The sequence below is a fragment of the Conger conger genome, chromosome 4 (assembly GCF_963514075.1).
Source record: "Conger conger chromosome 4, fConCon1.1, whole genome shotgun sequence".
In the NCBI taxonomy this organism is placed as follows: Eukaryota; Metazoa; Chordata; class Actinopteri; order Anguilliformes; family Congridae; genus Conger; species Conger conger.
Window position 1 is genome coordinate 57,050,063 of NC_083763.1, and position 19,733 is coordinate 57,069,795.

Below are 19,733 nucleotides of genomic sequence, written 5' to 3' on the forward strand. Positions count from 1 at the left end.
TTCAAGTTTTCCCAAAAAGTTTTATTATCAAAGATTTTCACTAATAAAACATCGCAAAATATTACAGGGACATGGAGCGTTTACACCCACAAAAAGTATTTTAATTCAACCTACTGGATATTACGAGAAATGGCAAGTTGGAAAGCAATCACAAGACTCCATAAATGGCAAATCCATATTAACGGTTGGGTGAAGCAAGGACAATGAATGCAATTTATACTCCACCAGATAGTTTTCAGTGAAAAGTACCATTGTGAATCAATGCAAGTTGCATCCAAACTGTAATTAGGCTCAATATAAAATGCAGTATTTGACAATGCAAGTGACCAATTCCTCAACAGTAAAAGGTTTTAAAATTTACATAAGCAATTTAATAGTTGAGGTTTACTCTACCATTCAGTGTAGTACAGAATAACTTGAAGCACAAAAATATAAATTGTGCTTAACATGTATCAGGGCTCATCAGTATCATAGGCCCTTGACAAAGTTACAGCAATAAGAAATCTTAAAACCATGTTCCTATAATGATATTTTTGTTGTAGAGTTTTTATTTTTTTTTATTACAAACAATTGAAGTTTAACTCTTTTCACATGCACACAGATCATTCCACCTACTTAAGATAAACTGGCTAATCCTACGTGGTCTATCTGACTGGTACTGGAAAGATGCAAACGGTTTAAATACAAAAAAAAAAACAGCATTTTAATATTTTTTCTTTTTTCTCCCCAAAGTTAAGACTACATTTAACCTGCCAGCTTCTATGGAGCAACAAAGCATATTTCCTGCGGTTTTTAAAAAGAAACGAAAGCTTGTGGAATGGTGTCAATGCATGTTCTAGTAAAAGGTTTGAGGATGGCAGATTCATGGGGATGCAATCAGTCGCTCATTTCCATGTCTTCCTCGTGGTGATCATCACCATTGACTTTGGACTCCTTTACCGCTGCCCCTTCGGTCTTCTCCACTGAAGGCTCCTTGGACTTCGGGGATTCGCTCAGATCAGTGTGAGTCTTCTCCTCCTTCTCCTTCTCACTGTCATAGCCCTGTTCTTCCTCATCGTAATCTCTGGTTACCTACAGGAAGAAACCGGCTGCAATTCAACACAAAATGTCCACCAATATATTTAAAGTCAAACAGATAAGTGACTATATGTCCATCAGGTTAAACAAATATTTTCAGGTTCAAAAGGTAATAAGAATAGACAATAAAAGAAACCGACATGGAGATTAATGGGCCAGTAAGTACAGCAGAATGTATTGGTACAATATTGGTATTTCTGCAGACCCTTTCAATACAATATAGCAAACAACAAAAACCCATCATACCTGGTTCACTTCTGCCTTATTAGTCATCTCTGCTTGCAACAGTCCGTGTTTAGAGCACTGTGTTGATTAAACAATTATACATTAAGCTTTGTTAAATACCTATATGGTCTGCAGAAATAATGGCACGCTCTTGGTAGTGCAAAGGAACAATTTATTCAAGATGACAGTTCTCTACGACCAACTATTACCACTAAAATCCAGTCTTACTTGAAGCTAAAGGACACGTTGTATGGCACTTTGATATACCCATTTCCAAAAAGAACTAGCCACATGAGGAACTGAATTTTTAAACATCAACTGAAAGCCCATACCTTCACATCTCCCTTCTCAGTGTCAGACTTCTTTTCCCGCTCTTTTTCCCTGTCCTTGTCTTTGCTCTTCTTCTTTTTGGTAGGTGAGCGCTCCCTTTCGTCCCTGCCTCTGTCCTTCTCCTCTTTCCTTTCCCTGTCGCGCTCCCGCTCTCTCTCCTTGTCTTTCTTCTTCTCCTTCTTGTGCCTGAGGAAAACAGGAGATGAGACGGTCACGCCCTCCACCCCAAGTGCACTTTAAAACCGCCATTGAGGACTGAATATACCTTCTAGGAGAGGGAGACCTGGAGACCTTTCTCTTCGGGGACCTGGACTTCTTGGGAGATCGGGTTGTACTGCGGCTTCTCCTGCGCCTCCTGTCACACGTTGAATAAAACATTAGCGTTATATAAAGCAGCACGCAGACCAACAGTGTCCTACACTGCAGCACAAAAGGGTTTACTCTTAAGACTGAAGCTGAAAATCCAGGAAACACTGCTACAAATAACCGGAGCAAAATGGAGGAAAAACTAGGCATTCAATTGAAGTAAAGACTTACCGGCTGATGCTTCGGGACCTTCTGGCAGTGCTGTAGCTCTTTGGAGGAGTTTTGGAGCGCTTCTTGACCTCCTTCTCCTTCTTCCTATCCCTTTAGAGAAGAAAACCTTTACAAAGACGCTCACATTTAAAAAATAAATAGAGAAGTGGCCATTTGAGCCGTTTTGACCACTGAAGGGATGGTAGCGCACCTCGATTTGCTGCGTGAACGTCTGCTCCTGTCTTTAGAATGGGACTTCCTCCTGCGAGGGCTTTTGGAACGCCTTTTACTCCTGGAACGAGACCTGCGTCTGGATCGGCTCTTCGATCGCCTGCAGGAACATGTCGCCAATTACACTTTCGGCATCAAAAAAGGTTTCAATAAAGCCCCGTTAGTGACACATGACCCACCTGGAGAATGTAAATAAAAACACTGTACCTGTACCTGTGTCTGGAGCGAGACCGAGACCTCCGCCGCCTCGAGCGGGACCTGGATCTTGAATGTTTCCGTTTGTCATCTTTCTTATCTGCAAATACATGGCCTTGTTACAGATGTGTGGCTGCATATCCATATTAGGGCTGCATGACACTTATAATAGTGTTTTTTAAGCATAGTAAGAATAATCACAGCCATGCGGCATATTGGTGATCTTCCATCTTTCTTTTTTTTCATACCAGATGCAGTAGGAAACAACCAAACCTCAGGGGCCATGTGAAATGCTTCAGGGAAAAACAGTGATATCTATTGGCTGTTGAAGACCAAGGCCTTGTAGCTTCCACGTGATGGAAAAAGAAAACATTACGGGATGACAGAAGCTGTATGGCCTTGCAGCTGATTGGCTTTCTGAGCAACTCCCAATAGATAGCAGTGACGATTTATTTTTGCAAGCAGGTGTGATTAAAGCAGCAAAAAAAGACAAGAATTCAGAAGCATGGCGGTAATGATTCTTATGACAATCAGGAAAACCGTGAAAAAAAAAATAAGACGAGCAAAAGTCTTATATAAGCCTCTAAACATCACATGACAGATGCACATTAATGGCAAAAGCACTAGGCTAAGTGGCCAAGAGATAAGTGGGTACATGCCCTTGCAAAACACATGTATTTATAACCGCTTGAAAGCACATAATCAATCAATAACCACCCCAACACAAGTGGAACACTGCATATTAGCACTTGCAACCCGGGCTCTTGGCCCTGTGAGTACAGTTAGCGGGACAGCAAGATAGAAAACTCACTTCCGGGCTCAATCGCAGCCGAGATCAATGACTGTGCTTCTCTGACCCGCTTCATAGCCTCCTCAATCTCTTTACTGGAGGCATCGCCTTTCAATCCAGGATTTAGATTCAGCCCTGCAGCCATATGATTCAGCCTGTTCAAAAGAAAAATGTATTCCAAACAGGTTCAAATTAGGAATGTCAATGAACACACTGCATGAAGAATTCAAACCAAAGTGCAAGCTCATCCCAGCTTTTGGATTTCTCTATAGGCATTTTGAATTGCCATTGCACTATATCTAGTTAATAACCAACTCATTTCAGGTTCAGCTAATCTGCCATTTTATATCTGAAGCCTTTTTTCCTGATGGCCATGGGCAATCTGAATCAGAAACGCAGTCATACTTACTTTGGATCTACAGATTGCATGAGCTTCAGGAGCTGATCAGCTGAGAGAGACTGTAGGGACAATATTGGTTCAGAAGTTAATTTGCCATGTCTTAACTTCAGCTAACTTCATCTCAATGTGAGGCTATACTTGAAAATGCACTGCAAAGATTTCCACACACCTGAGGATTCATGTTGGCCCCTTGCAAACCCAGTGCAGCGAGAGCAGGATCCAGTGTGGGACCTCCCATGGCAGACAAAGGAACACCTCCCATCTGCAACACATCAACTCATTTCATTCAATGGCTGAAGTTTCAAATACCAGGGACTGGCTCAACACCTCACGATATGTGCCCTGGCTAAGTTTTCCCTGCTGCAATGGTCTGAATAAATCTATTCATATTGCTCTAAACAAGAAGATTTCCCACAAGCTCTATACATACATATATATTTTTATCACATTCAAATAGCTTAGTTATAAAATAGTAGTTTCAATCTAGCTAAAAATTAACACTTAATCGTGACAAATAGTATTTAGGATGCATTAAGGAAATGTTTAACCGATTCTACTTAAACTTACAGACGCGAGTGGATTTGGGGTTGGCAGAAGGCCGCCGCCTGGCAACATGCCCGCTACAGCATTAGCTGGCGCCAGCAAAGACAAAGCTTTAGTCTCATCAGGAATAACTCCTGCAGGAAAACAAACAAACAATTAAAATGTGCCATCTTAAACCGGTCACAAAATACACACACCCAGAAACAAAAGGAGTCAGCTCCTTAGACAGAATACTAAGTCTTGCAATAATACATTTGTACTGATATCAATACTGCTTCCTTTTTCTGTGAAATCAGAAAATTTGAAAGACTTTTTCCCCTTACCCTACTTACTATTGTAACATAATGAGATAAATGTCACAATACACACTACTGTGGTTAACACTGCCAAGATTTTATCACCTGTACTTGTTTTTTAAGTCATGAACCAAACGTAAGCGAGCACAGCCGGTTCTCCAGTGGGGTGTGCTCTCAAGTTTCATAAGACGTTTTATGAACAAGCGACTCACGTCGGCTGCTTCGCTATAAAGCACACAGAAAAATCAAGATACACAAAACAAAAGAGTTTATGATTTCGGAGTCAACAGCATGGTACAGTTTGCTTTTGATGGTCTAACTTACCATAAACAAACAAAAAAAACCAAAAAAAAAAAAAACCTAGACATTTCTTTTTAATTATTCCTCTGGGCTTTTGCTGGTGACTATTGTTCCAAGCTGCCAGTATAATTATTGACAGGCCACCTGGTTGCTTACCTTTTTCACCTTCCCACTTTAAAAAAATAAAAGCACAGGAATCTGTATGTGCTCATCAAGGATTACTACCAGCAAAAGCCCTGCTTATATTAGCAAATTATGTGCCCAATGCTGAAGGGAAAATAAATAAAGGGAAATCTTATGAGATGATCCATGGGTATGCATACATCTGAAATTAATTTCACTTCAAACAAAATCTGCCATCTTTACAGAAACAGACAACACAGAAAGGGCAGAAAGGGCACTTGAGAAACAGGATTAGCTGCAGAAGACAAAACTGTTGGGTGGCATTTTCAGCAGGGCCTGGTATATAGGACTGGCTGAACCAGGAAAAAGAACTGTAAAACACAACAACAAAAAAGAAAGACCACCGTTAAAAAGGTATTAGACCCTGCTTGCGTCATGAGGAGTGGGTTCATAAAGATATTTACAGCATGTAGAATCTTACTCCTCGTTAATGCAAACATCACTTGGTCCGACCATATGCTCTTGGGGGAAGAAAACACAAATATGTACACTGGCAAAGAGCTCAACAATGTGCAATTTTTCCCCTAGTGCACATTTCACAGAGTAGGAAAATCCCAGGACCAGTGAAGCAAATGAATCATCACCATGACTACAAGAGGTGCTGCCAACAAATTAGGGCAATAAAAGTAGCACTTAGTGATAGTTAGTAATCCCAGCCCAAAAACCTGCCATGCAATGCTTTCATCTCCCTCTCAGTCTCTTACCGTGCCAATATTATGTATATAAAATATATAATTCTTGAATTAATCTAATCTAAAAATTGTGTGCGTGTGTGTATGTATGCATGTATATATATATATATATATATATATATATATATATATATATATATATATATATACACATACAAATATACACACATTCTTTTTTTGAGTGTACAAACCACTTCAAAGGTTGAATCCAGATTTACCTCATGTAATTAATAGTATACCAATATAGTTTAGCATTTCAACAATTGGTCAATTGTAGCTTTTACTTCAGATTTTTAAGCATACAAAGTATGCACCAGAATTGCCTTTTTATATTGATCTGGCTAAACTGCAATAATGAATATCTTCCCAGAAAATAACCGAGCTGCTACAATTAATCACTGACTAAAAAGCCCTTAAAAACAAAAAAGCAGAGGAGTTAAGTGTTTACACTGGGGGGAAAAAGAGGGGGGCTTGAATGCTTGCTGGCCTTTTGTAATTGTCTACAATCCCCTGTTGGCTGCAGAAGACCACTTTCAGTCATCAAGGAGGGGGCTCTGCAAATGCCTTCTCCACTATAAAAATCACACACACAAATAACAGAGAGAAAAGTTTAATAGGGAATAATCTAAAGGGGAAATGCATGGTTACACATAAAAACTGTCTAATTCTCTCTTTTACGGTGTCCCTGCCCAGTTTCTCTCACTCGTTTCTTCAAAGCAATCCCAGCTTCATCCAGACCTTGGTATACTGCACGGAGTTCAAAATGGCTTCTTGCATGAAGATACCGCACGCCTCATGTGCTATATGGGATGTCATATCAATGCAACCTGCTGTGCAGATCAGCACAACAGATACAGTAATAAAAATGGTTTGTCACAGTAAATCTTTATAACAAACATGCATAAGCAGATTCCTAAAGGAAAAGTGTTTCCTGCAGTATACCAAGGGTATGTTATGAGATTCCTTAGCCATGCAAATCAATTGTGTTCTGTTGTACAAGGGGACAATCATAAAATAAAGATAAAACGGTGTACAAACCTTCAGCAAACGGGACGACTATCAAGGCTCTGTCCACGAAGACTGTGTTTGTCAAATGCTGAGACACTCCCACAGATTCAGATTCAAGGAACTTTACAAAACAGACACGTGAAGTCACTGGCAAGGGAGAGTCACTGGAAGAAAATATAAACTGGTTGTGCAAGAAATACAGACAAGTTTACAGCTTTAAAAATCCAATCAACTATTACTAGAAGATTCGACTCTTTTCTAGACAAGTAGTTCAAATTCTCTGGCCATGCTCTGTTGATGTCTCTTGATCTTATTGTCGAGTTTATATTGATCTTGAAATTGGAGCAGGCGTAAAAAGATCAACTCTGCAAACGCCAGCTGAACCGTCTTGCCTTTGCCAAAAAAAAGCGCCAAGGGAGGATGTCTCGTGCCTCCTACCTTTAAATGCAGTTGCTATGAGGTGCAGCCGGCTGTTATTCGACAGGTGAAAAACAGCAAAAGCACAGAACATATACGTTAAGTTAATCTTTTGGCTTACTAACTGCACATAATTATGCATTCCCCCAATTAACTGCTTTCATTTTATGTGGAACGTGAGTTAAGCTGTTCAATGATTTTCCTGTACGGGTGTACATGCAATGTGCTAGCTATGTAACTGTTGGCGTACATTGTATTCATCAACGTAGTTAGTTAGCTAGCACCGGCTTGCTCTCCACCACGCTGCCTGGTAAGTTAAATGTTTAGCTAATAGATAGTTCCATCGTTCGCCATTTCTGAAGCTATCTAGCTAGAAACCAATCGTTACGTACGGATTGTAGCTAGCTAGCCAACTATGTAAATGTTATTAGCATTAGTATTAGCCTAGCTAGAAAGAATGCTTAGCAAACGACTAAACGAAATTTTGTACAACCAGCAGTGCCCGCGGCAAACGATCCAGCGAGACGCGAATGCTAACCAAGGTGGTTGCTTTGGCTTTTTTGCTAACTCCGTAGAAGGTTCTCCGACTAACTTCGCTTGCAGGCTATGAAACTAGTTAAGTTGGTTAGCTAACGTAAGGTCCATGGAACCGATTCTAACCTCGAGCCATAGTTAACGTAGCTAAATATGTCGCTTGCAAACGGTAGCTAGCCAAGTCGCTAGACAATCAGCTAACCTTGGCTATGCACAACAGTTTGTCCGCATTCCGTGTCACCCATTCTGATTTCAATAGAAAAAAACAATCTACGTAGCTAAGTTACCGAACGTTAGCAAGCTAGCAACCTCGATCTAATGCAACACTTCTGCTGTGCGGGAGCCCACAGAACCGCTAAAATCAGCTAGACTAGCCTATTAAAGCTAACAGCTAGCAAGACCCAACAGCTAGCAAGCTACCAAGCTTTCGCGGCCCTAGCGGTCTAACGTTAGCTAGCGAGCTCGGGTTTTGAAATACGAGAAGGCCAAAAAGGCCCGAGTCAAATTTTCCTTTTACATCCCGTCAGTCATCTTATGACGGATAAGAAGCTAACTTAGCCACCGCACTAGGCAATCCATTTTGCTGTCGGCAGAACCATTATCTACATCTAGAAAGCTATGTATATTCAACGTTTTATTTTACTTACTCAGGTGGAAATAATTTTAATTCTTCGATTTTCCCTAAGAATCCGAAGAGTGTTCTCATCTGCTCCGATGTTGTGCTGGGAGACACGTTCGTCACTTGTATTACATTCGTGTTTGAATTCATTTTTCCCGAAATCTAACCTGCTTTAGCTATTTAAAACGAAGAAAAAAACACAGGAACACTCTACCCGTGTCTAACCTTCTTATTTTTAAAAGGATATCTTGAAAAAATTATGTTATTTGAAAAGTTTTAGCTCAAACAATCAATTCCTTCCCTACTCTCCGCCATGTAGCTAGTTGGCTAACGCTACAGTTTTGTCTTGGTCGACTTTCCCACAAGTCCCTGGTCACCGCGCATGCGTGGTATAGAGGTTTTGCAGCGACAGCTACCAGAGACGAGAAGAGGGATGAAGGCGCGAGATTTAGAATTTTTTGGACGGATTGTTTTATTGTTTTTGTTTCTTTCAAAACATATGCGTGTTAGGAGGCGGTGCAGTAAATAAAATAAAATAAACGAGGAAGGGATATTTCTAATCGAAATGAAAGTGAATGGAACTGTTGTAGCGAACCATGTATTTAGTGAAGTGGGAAGATTTGTAAAGAAGGAAATCGGACGTGAAAGCAGTAAGGGTATCAAGGGGAGCCATTGTGATTATAGAATATCAGAGAGGGAAACCAAGAAAGTAGCAGAGGGGTGCACGGGTGTAGGAGGTTGGGAAAGATGGCTGTACAAGCAAAAGAACAGGCTGTATGTTTGCACTGCGGATGTAACCATGAAAAGGAGGAAGATGGAATGTGAGGTTGAACGGACTAGAGCTCAGAATAACGTCATATGCAGAGGCAACATATGGGAAAATATGGGAACTGGGAGGAAAGAGCAGGAAATAGCTGGGTCTGGGAAAACAAAGGGTACATGACAGAGATAATAAACATGGGCAGGAGAAGGCATTTGTTTGGCATTTATTGCAATGGTAATACAATGCTCGTGAAAATATGCCAAAAAAATATGCATATCACACTACTCATCAATGTTTAATTCCAAAGCAATTTAATTTTAAAGACACATGTCACAAATATCATCAAGGGTTTTTCCCATAATATGAGCATCTTAAACAGCTGCCACTCCTTCCTGGTGATGATGCATAGGCTATGATGTGATCGATTATTATTATTTGTATGAGTCAGTTATTCTATTTTGTGTGTACAGTCTATGGCAAAAATCTAGATGTTTTGCAGGTGCATGAATATCATACAATAAGAAAAAGTAGCAGCAGAGCATTGTTCTACAATGAGGATATGATTTATCAGCTATGCCCAGACATTTTTCACATGTACACACAGACCGTGGCGACTGATTATGGTGGTAAAATAAAGGCGTAAAAGTACTCATGAATTTCATGATGTAATCTAGTAGGCTATGTGTACTAGTATGGACGTTTACTTGTGTGCATTGAACAACTCATGTTACTGCAAATTCAGCTTTAGAAAATGAATAAATTATATTTTTTGCAATAACAACTACAATCATAATCAATGGCAATGTTAAGGCTATCTAACAGGCTAAAATGAATACAGTAAAAACTGAACCCAGCCTAACAGATACTTATTCTTCTTGTGGGCTCTTATGGAATCCGACCGCATTATATGTTGCTGTTAGCTTGTGATTAAAATTGTGTGTAACTCAGCATACATTTGAAATCAGTAATTTGGTGTGCAGATCGACTAATCGAGCCACTCCCTCCCCCCACTCCTCACTTTAATTGCATGAAGTTATTCTCCTTCCATGATATTACATCAAGAGGATGACTGATTCGGCGCAAAGACTGTACAAGCCACGGCCACTCCACAGCTTATACTGATCTACGACTTTGCGTAGAACGTTACGCAGTGTGACGCCTTTGCAACGGCACGGTCGTTTTTCAAATGTGGCTATTTCTCTAGCTAGTTATTTTGACAATTCGGACAACCTAGCTGGATAATGATGGCTATAACATTAATTTAACATAGCATGAATTTAATTACAGATATTCGTAGTTCGAACATACTTAGTGGTTCAAACTAGTACAAACTACAAACGCTGCCATTCCACATAACGTTAACAGTAGTAGTCAGACATTAGCTAGTCAGGTAGATAGCCGTGATGTCTCGGTTCAAAAGAAATGGCAAAATTGATTCTAGGGCTGGATTTAAAACGCAAACACAAGAATCTCCGGTGCCCCGTGGGTTATTGAATGCAGCAAGAAGTAGTGGTCAACTCAATCTCTCTGGGCGAGGTTTGACTGAAGGTAAGGTGGTTTAAAACGTATGTCCAACAGGACGGTGTAGCGTACGAGCTAACTAACTGGTAACTAATTACAGCAAGCTCATACAGTTACAGAATCTAACCAGCGTATACACATGTTGCTAACGTTAGCTAGCTAAATGATATGGAATAGTAAGATTCTAGTTAGCTAGATAAGTTGCGCTAAGTGAACGATATATAAGACTTGTTATTTTTTTTAGTTTTAGCTGGAACCTAACGTTAAATAATATAGCTAGCTATTAGGCTAACGTGTTGGCGAATTAATTTAAGTAGCTAGCTAGATCATCTGGACCATTTTAGCCGCAAGAAAAGCTGTCCGCCCACATAGACCGTTAAAGTTATAACATGACGAGACAGTGGCTATCTAGCTAAAGTTTAAAGTTAACGTTACGTTAGGAATTGGTAGGCAATCACCGATTTTATATATCTAGATAATCTACTTCCCCTTGATTGTCTGAGGCGACTGTTCACACAGATCAATTAGCTACATCAACGGTATACATTTCCTATAAGTTATAATTTATATGATCTACATTAGCAAACTGATATCCTGCATTTCATTTAGTGCCACAGAGCGTATGGAGACTGAATGTTGATACACCAGAGGAAGCGCAGCAGAACCTATCTTTTGGAGCCAGCGACCGCTGGTGGGAGCAGACGGATCTAACAAAGTTGCTGCTGTCTTCAAACAAGTTGGACGTTCTGTCAGAGGATGTCAGACTTTTGCCTGCTCTTGTTGTTTTAGATGTGGGTATGAGGTTACGTTATTTGCCGTTGTTTTGAAGTGTACCCTTGAGCATGGTACATCATATATGTCCTCTTAGCATGTTTCGCTAAATATTCTGCATGGTTATACTCATGTTCATCTGCCACAGATAATGTAAGATACTAAATGTATCATACTAATGTTGAGCATCGCTGCAACAAATATTATTTTTGCTATTATTATAAACTACATGACCACCAGACGTAATTTATTTTACTTTGTCCAAATTTTTTCAAGGTCCATGACAACAAACTTACTACTCTACCAAAATCAATTGGAGAGCTGGAGAACCTTCAAAAGCTAAATCTGAGGTATTTTAGGAATTCCATTATCCTTCCTAGCTGGCACATATCTGAACTAGTGTACATGGCCTTTTGGAGGCAATATAACTGAGTGCCTTCCTTATTTTATTTTATTTTATTTATCCTCAGTTTTTTTCAAAATCATTTAATCTTTAAAGTGTATTTTCCTTGTTATCTGTCTGCAGCCATAATAAGCTGAAGGAGCTACCTGAGGAGTTGTGGCTTCTGAAGAACCTCAGAACTTTGCAGTTGCAGCAGAATCTGCTGGAAGAACTTCCAGATGGAGTGGGTCAGCTGGAAATGTTGGATGATATTGTGAGTTTCATGCATTGTTGCAATAGTCATGCATTTACCATTTACCATTGTTGACCACTTGAGTTTCATTGCGTCTTGCACTTGATTTGGATCTCAATCCTAATCAATCAGTGAAATTAGAGTAATGGTGCTGTATGTTCATTCTTTGAATATTGATATTATAATTGTAATTAGGGTACTCTCATGACATGTAAATTGATTATAAGAGATTGGATAAAACCATATAATCTATTATTGTGTGGATTAAAGGATCTTTCCAACAATGAGATGACAACTCTCCCTGAAAGTTTGGGCAATCTCACTCACCTTGTGAAGCTCAACGTGTCTTACAACAAACTAAAGAGCCTCCCCCATGGAATCAGCGGCTTGAAAAGTAAGTCCTCAGAACATACAGGACTGCAGTAGAAAGGTGGAGTGTGAATGTGCCTTGCCTTTGTATATTAAATCAGTGTTTACTGGAAGTGCATGTGACAAATACTAAACTTTAGTATTTGGCTCACGCCAATTTGTGTTTGGTGCTATGTGGTGCACTTAGATCAGCAACAAAGCAACAGACAGAAAACAGGATCTAAGGTACCTAAAGTTCATTTGACATTACATGGAAAGCGCACAGAAAACCTCTCACATGCAAGATATCAGAAGAATGAATGAATGGCTTGCAGCAATGATGTGTGCATTGGATCTAAATATAACATGTTATGTTTCAAATTCTATCCAAATCATCATGGACCTCTCTTAGTGGAATTCAGATGTTGACTCGGAAGTTGCCACAAACAGTAGAGTGGAACAATATTGCTCTGAAAATGAAATAATACATTTAAGATACATTTCTGTTTTTTATTTATTTTTTTAAAATGTGGCAGAAAACCAACATTTCAGTTGGTACCAAGTTTAAGGGTCGATTTGTCGCAAGACAGTGTGATGATTTGTTTGCTATCAATATGTCTGAAGAGCAATATTTTGTCCCAGCAGCTAAAAACACGGCGATAATTTATTGCAAGCGTTTCCGTTTGCGGCCATACAGAGCTTGCCTTACTTGTAACCCCAGTTTGATGCAGTGAAATCCTGTAGGCTTGAAGCTGCTGGACTGCACCCGCAATCAGCTGGAAAGTGTTCCGCCTGTCTTGGCTAACATGGCCTCCCTGGAACAGCTTTACCTGCGTCACAACAAACTGTCCTGCCTCCCTGAGTTCCCATCCTGCCAAACTCTTAAGGTATGTCATGGATATCAAGCGTCCTAATCAATAGTTTTGTCCTTAGTTGAAACTCCTGTGACATCTTGCATTTATTACATTACATTATTGGCATTTGGCAGACGCTCTTATCCAGAGCGACGTACAACAAAGTGCATACCCATAACCGTTTATGGTCTGATACTGTTGTAGATGTTACAAGGTGTGAAAACAATATGTATGCCATATATCTTGCTATTCACTACTGATCATTTATGTAACAGTTGCAAATGTACCCGGCTAACATTATTTTATTTTATGTGATTAAGTTCTGATTATGTTCATAAGCGGAAATGAAGTAATTAGGTTTTTGAAAGCCAATGAATCACTTTTGAGTCTCTTATGTCAGGAGCTACACCTTGGAAACAATCGGATTGAGGTTCTGGGGGCAGAACATCTCAGTCACCTCAGTGCTCTGAGTGTCTTGGAGTTGAGGGACAATAAGGTGAAAACCCTGCCTGATGACATTACCCTACTCAAAGACTTGGAGCGTCTTGATCTAGTCAACAATGACATAAGCAGGTATTTCTGCAATGAAACTACATGATAACAAATTTGAAATAATTTAAATGTCTTAGGTATACATATGTACTGTGCATTTGTCATTCTTTTCTATAATTTTGAGTCATTGAAAACTTGATGACTTTAAAATGTAATATCTGAAAATAAAGCGAAAAAGACCCTTATTTATTTTTACAATTCTTCATATTATCTACATTAATTATGTGCTTAGATGAGCAGAAATAAGTTTAAGTGACGAACCTGCTTTATTTTAAGTACGAGAGTGATGTGTTGTTCAAGTCTTTGTGGTTTTCTGCTTACTGCATTACTCAGCCTCCCATGTGCCCTTGGCAACATGCCCAAGCTGAAGATCCTGTCTCTGGAAGGCAATCCTCTGAGGGCAATCCGTAGGGACCTCCTTACGGTAGGTAAATACGTGATATTTGTCCAACCAACTGTCTTCTAATTCTTAAAGGGATATTTCACTTTGCTTTTACACAAGTTATTTTGCAGAGCTTTATTCTAGCTGCCAACCGTGGTATGTTACTTGGAAAGTTGATTTATTCTTCAAGGGTTGAAGTTATTATCTATGTGATCACTCTAGGACTTGGAACTGTACTTTCCACTAGGGTCTTGAGCACACTTGTCCCTGGTTCTGATTTGCACTTTATTGTATGTCGCTCTGAATAAGAGTGTCTACTAAATGACTAATATAAAATAATAAGTGTCCTTTTTCCAGATCTTATTTTTTAAGGCAATAGAAAGCGCATTTCTGAGCGCATGGTTTACTTAACCGAGGGTGCAAAAATGAGGAGACGCATTGCCAAACTGAAAATCAGGGATTGCAAAACACAGATTTCCACGTTTAAATATATATATATTTGCCTAGAGTGACCAGGGGGGCTCCGTAAATAGTTGTGTTGTACTGAAGTGAAATATCTTGTGCAGTCGGAACAGCAGATGAGCCATCTGTGGAAAATGGAATACATTTTTGGATGATGATAATTTCCCCCCTATTCTATTTACAGAAAGGCACCAATGAACTTCTGAAGTATTTGAGGAGTCGCATTGAAGGTACAGCAGTGAAGATCAATTTTATGTGATGTTTATATTAATTCATGCTATCCTGTGTCTACTTAACAGCACCTACTTGAATACTTTGCCTACTCATCAACTCATTTGCTGCCAGCTAGTTTTTACAAATGCATGCTTTCAGTTTTTAATGTTTGCTGGCCACAAAACTATCTCTGCTTAGCTTTGGGAGTAAAATATCCAAATGATATTCTTTCCCTTTCAACACAAATCGTATGACGACCAAAGGTCAGATCATCATGCACCTAAATATTGTTGAAACGGGAACATTATCAAACCTTATTGTTATTAACAGATAACGTAAAACAGCAATCAGTTCACACTGGTAGGTAGCTAAATGTGTCAATCCAGATATTACTTAACCATACACGGGAGACAGGTTTGCCAGTTTATAACAAAACTGCTTGTGACGTGCAAAACATTTTATATGACATTCAGTAAGTGTGCTAAGTACATTTCAGCATTGGCTTAGTTTTAAAGGTGTTTATTCCATGTAATGTTGGCTAGCAGCCTAGAGGAGCATATTTGGGCTCAGAGAAAAGGCAGAATAGGCCAAATGGCTTGTTAGAATTTAAGCCTGCAATTCCAGTTTGGCTTTATTGTGTGACCATACTAAGTTGTACCAAAGGGCCTTGACGTCTGAGGACATATATTTCAATATGAACTCGTGAAAATGGTAATCCTTCCGTGTAGTATAGGTAGGAGGTTCTGCCAATGTATGACTTTCCAGATTTAATTCCTGCCAACTCTGTTATGAGTTTCTTTCTCAACTCCATACTGGATCTAAATAAAGAGAGAGAAAAGAAAATTCTCTTGTTGAACCAGCAGTCACAACAGAAGGGCAATCAATATGTAATCATATTGGATTTTTGAGGAGTTAAAGGGCTTACTTGCCAGATGTGGGAACCAAAGCCTGGTCTTTGCAGTGCCGCAGTATTACCTCATTGTCAAAAGGCCAGGTCCCTTGGTGAGATGGAATATCTAGCTGCATTGCTCTTCCTAGCAACATCACCCTGACTGTCAAGATGTGGTCACTGTGCTAATATTGTTTCAGGTCCGTTCTCCTATTCTGCAGCACTGAGAGATTGCCTTATATTCATTAGACCCTGCCTCCTAGCAAGGCAGTTGTCAAGCAGTGACATCACTTGCCTGGTAATCGGAATGAACATGTAATGTTGGTGCACTGCTGTGAACCATCTGTAAACGAGTTCAACTGTTTCCATAGATTATGTCTATGTGTGTAAACAAGTGTCAATGTTTCAACGTCGGCGCATTCAGAGAAGGGGGAGGGACAGTGTTGTGGTTTGAGGGCGTTTGTTGCTGCAATTCCTCTCTTGACCGTTTGAGAGGAATAAGTCAGAAATTACCAATTGTACCTTTAAGTCTACAGCGAACCTCCAGGCATTTGGCCCTTAGCCGCCCTAAGTTCCACCTTTAAACATAAAATGACTTAAATCTTAAATGATTATAACCACAGTACTGAAAAAGGTGAGAAAACCACCATTGTAATTTAGCTCAATAGTGCATTTGTGAAATAAGCAGAAAACGGCAGCTCTCTCTGGGCCTTTTAAAGGTTTTCCAATTCATTTTCAAATATAGAAGCCCCAGGTGATCCCTTCAAAGATGCCCCCAACACTGCAATGACTCTTCCCAGTCAAGCCACGATCAACGTACATGCCATTAAGACTCTGAAGGCCTTAAACTACAGGTGCATATTTAACGTTTGCATTATTACATGGCAAATTTTCCTGGCACCTTTCTTGTGGAGGTTCAAATGTTTTGTTAATTTTCATCTCCTTAGTGAGAAACAGGAAGCATCCATCCCCGATGAGGTGTTTGACGTGGTTGACTCTAGCCCCGTTACCTCTGTGAACTTCAGCAAGAATCTCCTGACTGCACTGCCACCCAGGTATCCAGTTCTGTTGTTGCGTATAACCGCACGCCCTTGCCCTTGAACTTTCAGAGAACTTCGCACTGCTTAATCGCTCTCGTTCCTGTGCAAATTAGTCAAGACCTTGTGATGAGAATCAGCTGGTAGCAAGACTCTGAGTTATAACTGCAGCTACAAGGCAAATGTCTGGCTCCTGAGGAAACTACAAAAATGAAACATTTTAGCAGTGAAGCCAAGTTCTACAGGTCTGTCATATATACAATATGTTACCATACTCTAACTATAGCCTCATTCAGAAGAGGTACTCACCATGAGTGTAGGCAGGTCACTATAGTTATTTTTTCTTCTTCGAGGAATACATTTTTGTGACTTTCTTTACATTGTTTTTGAAGATATTTTTGCGATGCTGTAAAAACAACTCATTTGTACAACATACAGTACGTTGAAATAGCCAACTTGGTCATCCACTTAAATTAAAGCATTTATTGTTCATCAGGAGACTCAATAGATGGTCACATTTTACTCAGTAAAATTGTATATGATGATGCTTTGTGTGTTAATGGGGCCCCCTTTGATTTCAGGATCATGGAGCTGAAGGACACCCTCACTGACATTAACCTGGGCTGCAACAAGCTGACCAGCATCCCAGCAGATTTCTCTGTGCTGAAGTGTCTGCTGCAGATAGACTTGAGGTATAGTGCAAACAGTGCCAGATCTCGCAGCATACAGAGCATTGATCTCAATTCAGGACCAAGGGCCGCACGGCAGCAATGATTGTTACTACATTTAGAAAATATATTTGGTAACTGTCAATATGGTTTCTCGCCCAGCCTTAGTTTCCACATGCTTGGGTTTTTTACACCCATAGCTATGGATTTTGACATTTAGCTGACCCTTTTATCCAGAACAGCTTGCACACATTACAATTTTCTTTCTTCTTTTTTACACCTATAATCCATTTATGCAGCAGAATATCTTTACTGAGCCAATTCAGGTTAAGTACTTTGCTCAAGGAGAATGTATTACACAGAAATGAGACGGACACTCTGAAATGCAGTCATGTCAAATAAAGTATAATCTATATACTGTCCTTTGTTACTCTTACTTTAGGAACAATCTTTTGACATCACTGCCTTTGGAACTAGAGGCCTTGACAAAACTGCGGACCATCATACTGTCTTTCAACAGGTGGGGAGCCTACAGTATTGAGTAATTCATTTGCATAGCAGGTTGACCCTAGTTTATTTCACTGTGCAAATCAACAATATTGTTATTAAACAACAGATTTAATATTACAGGTTTAAGGTGTTTCCAGATGTGCTGTACAGGCTCGAAAACCTTGAGGCCATTTTAATGTGCAACAACCAGGTGGGCAGCATTGACCCAGCCCAGCTAAAGGGCTTGGAGAAGCTATCCTCCCTGGACCTGCAGAACAACGACATCATGCAAGTGCCCCCGGAGCTGGGCAACTGCACCAGCTTGAGGTAGGAACGGCTCTGTACTGCTCCGTCCTGCAGCTGTCCACAGCAGTGTGAGGAGATAGAGGTGGGAAGGATGCGTGTACTTAAAGGGGTCGTGTAGGACGATGCTTCCTCCTTCACTGACAGCTTCTTCCCGGACTTCCACAGGGCCCTCATGCTTGATGGAAACCCTTTCCGCAATCCCAGGGCAGCGATCTTGGCCAAAGGAACAGACGCTGTCCTTGAATACCTCAGAGGTAGAATTCCTACTTAACTGAAGAGCCGAAGAACACCAAACCTCTGACCAACAATCTAATGGCACAGTGCATATTCTAAATATAATATCTCTCAACCAGCTTTCTCCCAAGTGATGTTGGGTTGGATGGTTTTGATTCACTGTGATCTAAATGTGTCAAAATACTTTCATTGCTACACTGGTTGCTCGTGTTGTGCCTGTCAATAATTTGGGATAAAAATGTTAGTGGTACATTAAATTGTCAAGAATCTTGCAAAAGCTGTGTCCAAGTACAAGCTTCACGAATCACTCAACACTTTAAGCACATACAGACTGCCCTTGCTCTGAAGGTGTAAGGACAAAGCTACCAAGAATGACTTCTGACAGCCCTTACTTTATAATGTCACAACTGTCTTTCTAATATATTATTTATGTGAAAGTGGGCAGGTGAGCGGTCTTGTGACATTAGCAAAATACTTTGGTTTTGTTATATGTATTTGGTGGCAAATACATATAACAGTTTACCAAAAAGATTCCTGAAAGTTAGCAAACTAAAAATGGTGCCAAAGGTAGCTGAATCTGAATTTTCAGTCAAAGTTTTTTATTGGCCAATTTAGGGGTTGCATTTCACTTTGTGCATTCAAGAAGCTGAGCTATAAAAATGAAAAGGGTGAAATTAAGAGTCCTCTACTTTTGGCACAGACTTCACTCCATAAATAATGCTGCTTTTATGCTGGCAATCCTTTCTCGTGGGACAACCATTAATGGCTCCCCTCCATTATTTTGTACTATTACAACTTTTTCTACTAATGTGTTGCATTGATTTTTACTGAGCTGCACTATTTGAGATTATAAAATATAATAATATAGAACATCTAATTGTGACACTTTTTCTAACTGTTCAGCTTTACCATCCACTTCTTACCGCAAGTCATTTTTGATATGCGTACAATATGTTAGAACATAAAAATGGCTTGATTTTTAATGTACCACTTTCATGAACACAGAAACACTTGTAAAAAAATAAATAAATAAATAAATTTAAAAATAGAATGGTGCCAAAATGCACTGTACCAATTTCATACTCATAGCTGTTATTTGTTCTGAGAATGTTGGAATGTGACATGATCTGGGGTGCCAGTATATGACACCAATAAAAATGAATTTCTAATTCAATGCATTTCAGGTTATTACAGTATTAGAACAAAGTTGATTTTGCACACTACTAGAAAAACTGGATTCAGACTAATTTCCT

At 39.7% G+C, this 19,733-nt stretch overlaps 2 protein-coding genes across 7 annotated transcripts; one reads left to right on the top strand and one right to left on the bottom strand.

Moving 5' to 3' along the window:
* LOC133126209 (serine/arginine-rich splicing factor 11-like) lies at positions 1 to 8,724 on the bottom strand. Of its 6 annotated transcripts, XM_061238168.1 has the most exons (14): positions 8,385 to 8,510; positions 7,225 to 7,256; positions 6,817 to 6,950; positions 4,332 to 5,397; positions 3,934 to 4,026; positions 3,774 to 3,823; positions 3,386 to 3,519; positions 2,587 to 2,674; positions 2,360 to 2,479; positions 2,170 to 2,259; positions 1,898 to 1,987; positions 1,635 to 1,818; positions 1,324 to 1,380; positions 1 to 1,071 (listed from the first exon to the last, which is right to left on the bottom strand). In XM_061238168.1, exons 4-14 carry the CDS (start codon positions 4,377 to 4,379, stop codon positions 877 to 879), a joined length of 1,149 nt encoding a protein of 382 aa, XP_061094152.1. In that variant the 5' UTR covers positions 4,380 to 5,397; positions 6,817 to 6,950; positions 7,225 to 7,256; positions 8,385 to 8,510; the 3' UTR covers positions 1 to 876. The 6 variants fall into 6 exon arrangements, with proteins under 6 accessions (XP_061094152.1, XP_061094146.1, XP_061094148.1 ...); XM_061238162.1 differs by lacking the exon at positions 7,225 to 7,256 and having other exon boundaries at positions 4,332 to 4,441; positions 8,385 to 8,723; XM_061238164.1 differs by lacking the exon at positions 7,225 to 7,256 and having other exon boundaries at positions 2,593 to 2,674; positions 4,332 to 4,441; positions 8,385 to 8,722.
* Positions 8,725 to 10,237: 1,513 nt separating this feature from the next.
* Positions 10,238 to 19,654, top strand: lrrc40 (leucine rich repeat containing 40). Its single transcript, XM_061238144.1, has 15 exons — positions 10,238 to 10,667; positions 11,250 to 11,431; positions 11,688 to 11,761; positions 11,938 to 12,067; positions 12,317 to 12,440; positions 13,139 to 13,281; positions 13,649 to 13,821; positions 14,134 to 14,224; positions 14,829 to 14,874; positions 16,492 to 16,600; positions 16,694 to 16,801; positions 17,365 to 17,475; positions 17,894 to 17,971; positions 18,082 to 18,267; positions 18,412 to 19,654. The coding sequence occupies exons 1-15, from the start codon at positions 10,523 to 10,525 to the stop codon at positions 18,515 to 18,517; spliced, it is 1,806 nt and encodes a 601-aa protein (XP_061094128.1). The 5' UTR covers positions 10,238 to 10,522; the 3' UTR covers positions 18,518 to 19,654.
* Positions 19,655 to 19,733: the final 79 nt, after the last annotated feature.